The 10,956-nt window shown below is 41.8% G+C and overlaps 1 protein-coding gene across 1 annotated transcript; it reads right to left on the bottom strand.

Moving 5' to 3' along the window:
* Positions 1-2,645: 2,645 nt before the first annotated feature.
* On the bottom strand, positions 2,646-10,903 carry MTHFS (methenyltetrahydrofolate synthetase). The gene is made up of 3 exons (XM_075273187.1): positions 10,523-10,903; positions 5,118-5,379; positions 2,646-3,025 (listed from the first exon to the last, which is right to left on the bottom strand). The coding sequence occupies exons 1-3, from the start codon at positions 10,631-10,633 to the stop codon at positions 2,784-2,786; spliced, it is 615 nt and encodes a 204-aa protein (XP_075129288.1). The 5' UTR covers positions 10,634-10,903; the 3' UTR covers positions 2,646-2,783.
* Positions 10,904-10,956: the final 53 nt, after the last annotated feature.

Genomic DNA, 10,956 nt, shown 5'->3' with positions numbered 1-10,956 from the left:
GCGCTGTAGGCTGCTCGTGCCCTGTTCAAATCGATCGGTCGCAGTGTCGCTGTTAATGGGAGAATGACAGAGCCAGACAGAGATTTCGAAGTCTTGCCTGGCAAAGCATAATGATATAATTGCAATTTTTTTTTTTTCATATAGACCCCCCAAAACATTATATGTACTCCCAAATGGTGCTCACTGAAAATGCAACTTGTCGCGCAAAGAATAAGCCCTTACATGGCTATGCCAACAGAAAAACAAAATAAGCTATGAATTTTGGAAGATAGAGATGGAAAATATGAAAAAAGTCATTACGCATTATCCTTAAAGGGTTAATAGAGATGATTCCAGATTGCAAAGCAGATACCACGAAACTGTGTAAATAAAATATGGTACATGCAATAGTTAAGTCATGAATGATCTCATAATATAACCATTGAGTAATAGGTTGTTGCACAACACAGCACAAACCTACATTTCCTTCCAAGTTCATGAAGGTGAGCCGATAGCAGATGCCAATAATTTACTAAATATTTCAAATCTGATAGAATAACCAAGTTCAAGAAAAAAAAATGCAGTCCTAAACCAGCACCACCATATATCACATTCCAGACTTTCTACAGAGCAGGAGAGTTATAAAACTTCCCTGACTTGCACTACTTGTCTATACTGTCTGTATGCTGTGTGCACAGTCTCCAGTGTATTTCTAGGAGATGTTGCTTCACATTGGACTGCCCGGTTAACAGCTTGAAAGAGTTAACAGCAAGAAAGCCATGTAGGCACACTGTTCTCCCCCTACTTGAAAGAGTCCGGAAAGAAAGCGATTACATGCAGTAGACAGACTGAAGCTGCAAAAATACAGGATACACTGAAACTCTGCAGTGTGAGTTAGTGGATAAAAGCTTTACATCACTGATCTATCACTCGCTTTCTTCAGATAGGAGCAGAGCAGGTGCACTGTAATGAGATTCCTCTTCCTATGTCGCTGCAAAGCCATAGATATCGCAGGAAAGGCAGCCTGCATTAGGGGACCCATATGAAAGTGGACGAAGGAATCAAGATGGCGGACAATAAATTACATCAGGGATTAAAACAAGGTGTGGCTGTATTCTTTTACAAACATCTCCACACTTGTCAAAATGTTGCATCCGAAATTGCAGCTCAACTTCCCCAAAGTGAACAGAGCCAAGTTGCAATACTACTGTGACACTAGTGCTCTGCACTTGCCATGGTACTACCTTTCCCAGCTGACCTATATGCCTGGTTATCTCTATAAGAGCGCTTATGTTTCTTTAAAGATTAGAGATCTAGTAGGTGTGCTCACCTCCTAACCTTCCTCTGGCCAATCCATGTCTGCCTATGTGTATAAATGTCTGCTTCTGTAGCTACACCTTGGCCTTGTAGTGTCCATTTATCTGTCTCATGATCTACTGTTTGGATGTGCATATCCTTCTGTCTGTATATCTGATTCTGAGTTATGTTTCTTTCTGATACTGAAGTCTGGATATCTGACCTATGCTCTATTCTCTGCCTATTATGTTTGGACGCATATGTCCTTCCATTACGCATGAATGGCCTTTGGACTTCCGCTATGTACACATTTCTGTTAACATGGGGACACATGTTCTTTTGTTATGTATTCCTGTGTGGATCTGTATGTCCATTATCCATTACAACCATACACAACCTATAGCACTGTTATTAGAAGAAAACCGAATTTTTCTAATTCTGTATAGCCCCCATGGGAGTGAACAAGAAGCATAATAACCAGTGGGGGACCCAGATGGCATTTGGGGATCTATGACGTTTTACTTCCAAGTCTCATATACCCTTAAATGGGTATTCCCATAACTCTTGTTCTGCAGCATGCAGGGTTTGTGCTCTCTTCACTTCCTGGATTTCTCGGCACATTGGTGGGCGGGGTTTCAATTGCTCTGCTATGTTTGCAGTTTAGTAATGAGGGATTGGTTGTAAATGCATTACCACAGTATAAAGCTGATGTGAAAACTGATGTAGCAGAGCTGGATTTGAGTCAGCTTGCACTACATACAGAGGACTCCTTATCTCAGCCCTTATCAGCCAAATTCAATTAAATCGGCTGATAAGTGGAAGAGCTGAAGATAGACAGCACAGTAATCCCGGAGCGCTCACCTCCCCCCTCTCCTTTCTGAGGAGCTTGCTTGTCAGCCCCTCCCTCCCCCCCCTGAGAGCAGGCAGCTAAGTCACTTTGGAAATGAGCAGATAAGCCCAGTGGCCATAGAAACGCAGTGTCAACAATGAAGTGAATAAATTAAGATAGCAGCCAAACAAAGCAGTTTTGATAAAGCAATGCATTTAGGAAAAGTCTTAAATCCACATAAACTAGCAGTATAGATAGGATGCTTTTCATGGGACAACCCCTTTAAAACTGTACTGCCCAGACAAATCCCTTAAACGGATTTTATCACCACTTGCCCCAGGATATGATGAATTTCCCCCAAACCTCAGTGGACTTCATATGACTTGGGCCTCGGCTACAGACCACAAGGCCAGTCACCATTGTAGAATTCTGCTGGTAAGTAAACTGAAAATTTTTCCCTTCACTTTTTTTTCTGTTGCAAAGAAAAGGAATTCACAAACTTTTTTCTTTCATCTCTATAAGAAATAATGAGACAGTGAGGTTTTTGAGAATATGGAGCGTAGCTTTATTCTGATAACAGGTAAAATTGAACAATCTTTAAATGAAGTGGAAGGAAAGATTTAAGGGCAAGAAGCTGTCAAGATTGGAAAATGATCAACTTTCTGCAGAGAACATTAAGTCATTTGTTAAGTGCCTCCAGGTCTCCGGCACAGATGATTTCATCTATCTCAAAATCGTTTTCCGTTACGGGGATGGAGTCACAAATTTGCTCTTGAAAAGCCAATGCGATGGTGTAAGGTTTGGCAGAAAGATGACGGCTATAGCGTTCTAAGAAAGTATCATAATATCCTTTACCCCTCCCCAAACGGTGACCTTCCTTGTCAAATCCAAGTCCTGGTACAAGCACGAGATCCAATCCGCCTGTAATGATGTGATTGTATATAAGTAGGTGAAGAACATGGTAAAAGCTTAATATTGGGGGTACACTTTAACTATCTATTACCCGATATGGCTTACCATTGATACAACATTACAGAAAGGAATCATATAAAAAGCATCAGCCGGCTTACCCAGCGTAACAATGAAGCTATAGTAGCCAAAGGGCAACACAAAATGATACCGTATCAGTGTACACTGCAGAGTGCTGCTGGGGCCTCAGTAATAATTAGGGGTAATTAAGATACATTGTAGTAATTATTTGTATACACCAGTAATCTAAAATCTATGGGCTTCCAGCTGTTGCAAAACTACAACTCTCAGCATGGGAATGTTGTGTAGCAGCTGGAGAGCCATAGACTGGTTTATTGGGAGTTTACCACCAGCAAAATCGATCCTAAAGCACTTATATGATACTGTAGGGACAGGCAGTGGCGCAGTGGACATATAAAGTGCTGTGTTACCACACAAGATAGCAACTTTTAATCCATATGCAAATTAGCTGTTGGTGCACTTGGGGCGTGGCTGCCTCTGCTGGAGCACTTGTTTCCATGTGTTGCTGCTGCCCCCTAACTGAAGGATTGACATGTCTCGCTGGAGTCAACGTTACAGGCGTTTTAGGATATTTTGCTCCCCTTAAATAATACTTTTGAGAGTTGTCTTGAGAGGATGTTTGGTCTCCTGACAACTCCTGAATTCCCCATAATACCACAAATTCCTATAGCAGCTCTTCTTTGGTTATTCCTACTAGAAATTTATAGTACAGCAGCAGCTCAGTCCCATTCAAATGAATGAGGCTGAGCTACAATACCAAGCATAGTACACTCTGGATGGCGATGTGCTTGGTGTACTGTTACGGGGCCACAGTGCTCACCCAAATATTGTAGCTTTTTCAACCACCTGATTGGTGGGGTCTCAAGTCTCAGGCTTCAGACTGATCACATATTGATGACCTATCTTAAAGATTGTGATATTTGGAAAACAAAAATAGAGATCTTGTGTCAGTTTTGGGTGGTATCACGCACACCTGGGAGAAAGGAAAGACTTATACTTTTTCATGCTTCATCCAGTTCTGGCTTTGGCTCAAAAAATTGCAAGGACGTTTTTCCCAAAAATGCTGTATGTGAAACCACCCTAAAGAGAGACAGACTTATATAAGGAGGTTTGTATGCCTTCGATAACCTAGAGATGCAGTGTAAAATTATTGTTGCTTTTTCTATATGTAACCTATGTAAAATGAACAAGTCCCCCGCTCACGATCAGGGAACACGCTCCACTTTCTACAGCATTGGGTTTTTCTTACATTGAGTTGGCAGTGTACATTCACCATACTCAACATTAAAGCTCCCAGTGTCTATATCAATTGAATCTATAAGCTCATATTATATTCATGGATGCCCAAAGTGTGTTGTTTCATTACTGTTTGGTACCATTTTTTACCTGTATGAAATTGCGTAGCAGACCGCAATATTCTATAAAGAGACATCCAGTATACTGGATCTCTGTGGCATCGATCATGTATGTTCTAGGAGCTTTCTCAATACACAAGGCAAATGGACAGTACAGACATAGAGTGAAAACAGGCCAGCATTGCCAGAAGCTTTGTAATATATCTTATTAAGGAGATCTGTTTCCTTCACCACTTATGAAGCTGTTATTCTGCTCCTAATCTTCACTGTTGTATACATATAGATCCATCTCTGTATCTAGGTTTACACACAGAAATCTATGGAAGGGGGGGGGAGGAGGCTGCTGCCCTCTGGTTAATCTATTTACTGCTTCATTCTGTGGAGTTAGAAGGTCTTATCTGGAAGCCATAGCAGTATCAAAAGTGTTCTCCTTCACTCACAGAGTAAAAGAGTGTGATAGCAGAAGTCATCTGTGAGTTTTTCCAGCAGCCTCTTCCTCCCCTTCCCTCTTCATAGACTAACATGAAGAAAGTAACTCAGCCTGAGAAGAAAACATATTCCTGTAATGAGATATATATGTATAACAAAGTTTCCTACATTCACCTGTACTATTCATTTATGAAAAGTTCTTATAACTGGAGGTCTAAAACATATGGAAACTTTCTCACCAGTGGCCAATGCCTCCTCTCTGTGGTCCTCGTCTCCAGGCTGGCGTATATTCCATGTGGTTACTGGTAACAGGTTGATTTCCTCCAAAGAAACGAGCCTCACCATATCCATATTTGTACTGCGGGGCTGGTACCGTGGAATAAAGCACAACTTGCCTTGATGGAATATATCACGTATGATGTCTCCAGTCTGAATCTCATCGGACATACTCAGAAATACAGCAACGCGCTGAGCTGTCTGGTACCGGTGGTGAGAGAGTAACTGCAAGAATACTTCATTGTGAGAAAACGTGCATACAAACTTAACATCAAGGCTAGGCTCAAATTTGTGTTCGTAATCCGCTTAAAAAAGCAGTTACCTGCGGAAACCTGCTGACCCCATAGACTATAATAGAGTCCGCCAGGTCTCTGCTTGGTTTCTGCCCGAAAAAGGGCGAAAAATGGCATTTTTCAAGCGGAAAGGGAATCCCAGACTTCAGGCGCTGGTGTGAACCCAGCCTAAAATGTATATAACCTAATATATTCAGTCTTATATCATACTTTTCATTCTAAATAGAAAATAAATAAAGCACAGAGCAATGGTAGCAATCTTTACCAGTCTTTTCAACACAGCAACAGTTTGTAGACATGTCTGTGCAGGCTGTGAGAAGAATCACCCCATTCATTGTGTGAAGAGAGAAGAGTTTTTGGTTGCACATGTGCAATATTTAGTCGCTTATCACCTAGTTTGTGGATAAGTAATAAATGCTGATTGTGTGACAGCGCATTTAAAGGAGATTTCCAATGTCTAATTTGTTGTTTGTCCAACTACTAATGATCACAAGAACAAAAAGGATGCAGAGCTGAAGTTTCTTCATGTTGATAATCTGCTGGGATCACATGGGTTGGATCCCAAGGGATCAAACAATGAGCCTTAAAATCTGATAACAGAACAAGTAACTAATGTCATTTACTATATATGTGTAAAGGTGCGAAGGTCCTTTCACATTAATGGCATTTTGCATACAACCTTGTGTCAGTTTTTCAATAACAGAAATCTCCATGCTTTCTCCATGTTTCAAAGGTCTATTACAGAGAGATAAGGGCAGTATTACACTGTGTTGGATGTTCTGTTACAAGCCTGTCACAAATTCTATCCAAAAGCAAACAATCTAGCACAGCATGCAGCATTATTTTCTCCAGACAAAATGATAGACACCATAGAAAAAACTTGATAAACCGGGTTACCTGGTTTCTACTATTGATCCTCAGAATAGGCCATCAGTATTAGATCTGCGGGAGTCCAGGGTGTCGGACCTGGGCATCAGATATACAGAGACAGTGCGCTCCAGGTATAGTTTACATTCTGGGAGCCAAGCTGCTCACTTGCTGTACAAACTGTAGTAATGGCTCGTTCACATGGGCAAAGAGGGGGCTGATTATGGCGCTGAATCCACGTCATAATCCACCCCCTCACAATGGAGGTCTATGTACAATGCTAGTTTACTTTTACATGACGCTCACGGAAAAAAGAAGCAAACTGCCTTTTCTTCAGGTGGACTCCGCGGCTGATTCAACCTCCGGCATCAGCCTCACAGCAGCACCCTTTGGATTAGCCCTTTTATTTGAGCCTACACCAGAGGGGGAAGCCGCAAGTGTCAGAAGCCCGTGTCACTCTCAGGACCAAGATCTGCCAATCCGCTCCCCGTGTGATCGGGGCCTAATGGGTGTAGGTACTGCAGCGCTGACCCATAGACATCAATTAGGTTCCAGGCATCGGTCTCTTGCGGATCTAATAATGTTGACCTATCCAATTTTTTTTCTCTATCCACATGGAATATACAAATAAGATCTCATAGGTGAAAAAGAGGACTTTGCTCCTAGCACCACCTATCGGAAGGTAGATTCCTATAGATTAATACCTGGTCTACTCTGCACTGAAGAAAGGCAAAAACCTTGAAACATCTGTCTGCGGATGGGAACCTCTCCCTTGTGTCGGAATTATACTGGCCGGGTTATTATTCCCAGACTATGCCCTTATGGTTCTTTGAAGACCAGGTATCAATTTATAGGAAACTACCCTCCAATAGTTGGCGCAATGGGCAAATTCCTCTTTTTCACGAGGTTACGACTTATTTGTGTATCATTGCCCAGAATTCATGGTCTAATATGTCCCTGTACCAGTCTCTCCCTAATGAGGGACATTATTCCTTCTATAGCAGGACAGAAAAGCAGAGAAATGATGGAGATGTGAAAGCAGTGTGATTCAGATGTAAATTTTTGTGATTGATCATTTTTCTTCATTTTATATATAAGCCTGTAAAATTAAGATGCACATTAAACATCTCCAAGCTCCACTGACTTCTGTGATGAGGATGCAGCGCCCGACAGAGCAAGTTGTGCATTTACTAAACTCCATATAGAAACAGTGCCAAATAAATCCTGAATAATTAATTGCCATTTGGCATGAACTTCTGCTTTGATGTTAACTTGTGTGGTTTGTGTGCCATGGAATGGGAGAAGAGTGAATATAAGCTACTTCCTTAGTGAAGATAGTAGAACTCTAACCTTACTGGTATCATTGGCAGGATGTGAGACGCGGACAGTGGAGTCACCCACTCTAGTCATATATATAAGGGTGACATCAAATGATAGGTGTCAGCACGTTGTAGTGAGCATCAAAGACTGGGTACAATGCCATTGTGGGGGAGTAGTAGTCTGAAAGTTATACTGATAGCTGCATTGACAATCTTTGAGATAGACATTAAAGGGGCTCTATCATTGGGAAAAGTCATTTTTAACTAATCGCATCCTTACATAACCTTTAGAAAGGCTATTTCACACCTACCTTTAGTATGTAAATTGCCTCAGTGCTTTCTGAATAAGTCCGTTTTTATTCATTTGCTAATTAGACTGGTGCACAATGCATCGTGCACCCCTTTGCTATTGTTTCCTATGATTGTATACAGCACAGGCTGCTGCTGCTGATGACTCGCTCCCTGTTTGCACAAACACACTGGAGATAATAGAAGAGAGGAGGCTGCTGGGAACTTCCTGAGCTGGCTGGAAGCTCATTAGCATATGAATAAAAACGGACTTATTCGGAAACCACTGAGACAATCTACATACAAAAGGTAAGTGTGGAATAGCCTTTCTAAAGGCTATGCAAGTATACGATTAGTTAAAAATGACTATTCCCAATGATAGAGCCCCTTTAAAGGGATTATCTAGGTTCTAATATTTATGGCTTATCCTTAGGATAGGCAATGAATATTAGATCTGTCGAGTTCCGACACACGTGTCCCCTCAGATTAGCTGTAACAGGGCAGTGCCGCTACTCACTTGCCATACAAAGCGTGATGCAGGTTTAGGCACTGCAGCACTGGTCCATTGAAATCTATGGGGATAGAATCTCCATATTAGAGACTGGATAACTATTTAACCACTTCAGTACCGGATCAATTTCTGGTCCAGGACCAGACACATTTTCGTGTTTTTTTATATGTGCGGTATTAAGGGCTATAACATTTTTATCATTTTGGTTATTCAACTAATTTTTGTGTTTGTTTGTTTTTTGTGACACATAGAGCTTTATTTTTATGCTGTTTTTATTTTGCATATTTAAATTTTTTTTTATAAAATCTGTTTTTCACTTTTCATTTTTTCATTTAATAGCACAAAGTGCAACAAAAAAACTGTTTATAAAATAAAATAATTTTTCCTCTCCATCACAGTAATTTTTATTTTGTATTGTGTAATAATGGCATTTTATTGGCGTACTTTTTATTATTATTATTTTACTTTAATTTTATCCCTACCTTTCCCTCCATAGGGTCATTACAGAACTTTGGGGACACCTAATAATTTTTTTTATTTCTTGGTGGAAGAGGCCGATTTCTACTGTAACTGGGGTGGATACGTATAGCCCCAGTTACAGGAGGGAGATAGTCTCCTGCCCATGACTGTCTAGAGCTGTCCTCTGCAGCGCTAACAGACTCTGACCCTGGTGGATCACGTGACCGCCGGGTCAGGGGGGAGCTGCATCATGGCATGCTGTGTGAAAAAAAACGCACCTAAAGCCCTTTTCAGATAATTTACATAAACATAAAAAACTGGGTTTCATGAAAATTGAGCCGCAATGCAGAATCAAAGGGGCAGCGTTGAAAAATGTAGAAGACGCCCTACAGGGTACTATCATTAGTCTGAGACCGTTTTTCCTGCTAACAGACTCCCTTTAAACATAGGATGTTAGGGCTATCGCTGCTTATTTCTGACATCATATGTAAAGTGACTGACTGGATATTCACCTTGACAACAATATAGCAGATATAAGTGGCAAATCACATTCTGTATGGAGTCACTGCCCCCAAACAACACCCCTTTATATCTCTGGCCCACCCTAGTTCTGATACCTTTCTATCATCGCCAATAGATTTTCTGTGGGTTTTCCCACAAAACAAGTTATTCTCTACCAACCGCTCAGACCCCACTAATCTGGAGAATGGGGGACTGAATGAAGCGGTGGTCAGTCAGCGCATGAACCACTCCATTCAGCTCTATGGGAGTGCCAGAGATAGCCAAATAGTGTTCTGTACTCTGTCGCTCCCATTGAACTCAATGGGGTGGTGAACATGTTGTCCGACCACTTCATTCGGAACAGGAGACAAAACTTCCCCATTCTCCTGGTCAGTTGGGTTCTGAGCAGCTGGATCCCTACTGATCTGCAAGTTATCATAGGGGATTACTTTTTTTGTGGGAAAGCCCCTTTAGTTGCGATACCCATTGTTACTCCCTTCCCCTGGAGTGAATGCAGTGACGTGTACCCTTGCAGCCCAGCTCTATTCACTATAACAAACAAACTGGGCCCCATTCTCCTATGGATACAGCTATAAATGCTGAGATGGGAATAACCCTTTAAGTAAGTGCTTATTTTTTAAGCATTCCACACCTTGGAAGATTAGATGGGGTCACCTGAATCAGTGTTTTCCCTTGTATATCAATGCTTCCACTGCTGAGATATTGCTATTTTTGTCAAATTAGCTTTTTGGCGCTATGAGGGTATTACCATTGCTCTAAAGATGTAAGTGGCCCCTCCCTCATTGCTCCAAATAACTAATTTGCATATTGGAAACAGAGGCAGCAATTCAAGTGGGGTAACATTGTACACCGGTTCATTTTGGTGACCCTAACCTATCTGCAAGGCTGGGGGCTGCAGACAGACTCCCTATAAAGGTGGTGTACTGTCTCAACCAATCAGGTTACAGTTTGCATTTTCCAAAGTGCTTGAGAAATAAGAGCTGTAATCCTATTGGTTGCTCCCTCTATTTTCACTAAACTTTATTGAGACCACAATTACCTTTCTATAAGATACAAAATAACACAGAACTTTCCAGTCCCTGTCCCCTATATGTGTTACGGTCACACACCTTCCGAGTCACTGCCTGGGACTGCTGCAGCTTCTCTAGGTCGCTTAAGGCTGCTATCCTTTGCTTTAGCTGAGCCCTGAGCGCCCTCTTAGCAGCTTGTATCGACGCCATCTTGGCATGAATGGGGGAAGAAATGGAAAAATAACACGTTTGAGTGAATACTGAGCCCCTCCCCCGGCTGTCAGAGTGCCTGACAGGGCAGTGACCCTACGTACTGCGGGTCATGGTCAGCTCCTATGGGGGAGGGTAGCGATAGCGAATAGTACATAATGGCCCGTAGCAAACTACAATTCCCAGCACATCAGCCACGAGCAAGGCATGCCGGGAGCTGTAGCTGCACAAACAGCTGATGAGCCGGACCGCACTACGTTACAACTTCGTGACGTCATACACTCAGGACAACGTCGTAAATCACGGGCCAATCATAGACGAGA

This window comes from Leptodactylus fuscus, chromosome 5, assembly GCF_031893055.1.
Source record: "Leptodactylus fuscus isolate aLepFus1 chromosome 5, aLepFus1.hap2, whole genome shotgun sequence".
Taxonomy (NCBI): Eukaryota; Metazoa; Chordata; class Amphibia; order Anura; family Leptodactylidae; genus Leptodactylus; species Leptodactylus fuscus.
The sequence above is the reverse complement of the archived record's forward strand: the minus strand, read 5'-3'. Positions and strand labels throughout refer to the sequence as shown.

Excerpts from the sequence above, each read along its gene's own strand:
- MTHFS (XM_075273187.1), bottom strand. The coding sequence starts at position 10,633 with ATGGCGTCGATACAAGCTGCTAAGAGGGCGCTCAGGGCTCAGCTAAAG. Across the intron at positions 5,380-10,522 it reads CCCAGGCAGTGACTCGGAAG|TTACTCTCTCACCACCGGTA; the intron begins GTGTGTGACCGT and ends GTATTCTTGCAG. Across the intron at positions 3,026-5,117 it reads AGAGGAGGCATTGGCCACTG|GCGGATTGGATCTCGTGCTT; the intron begins GTGAGAAAGTTT and ends ACATCATTACAG.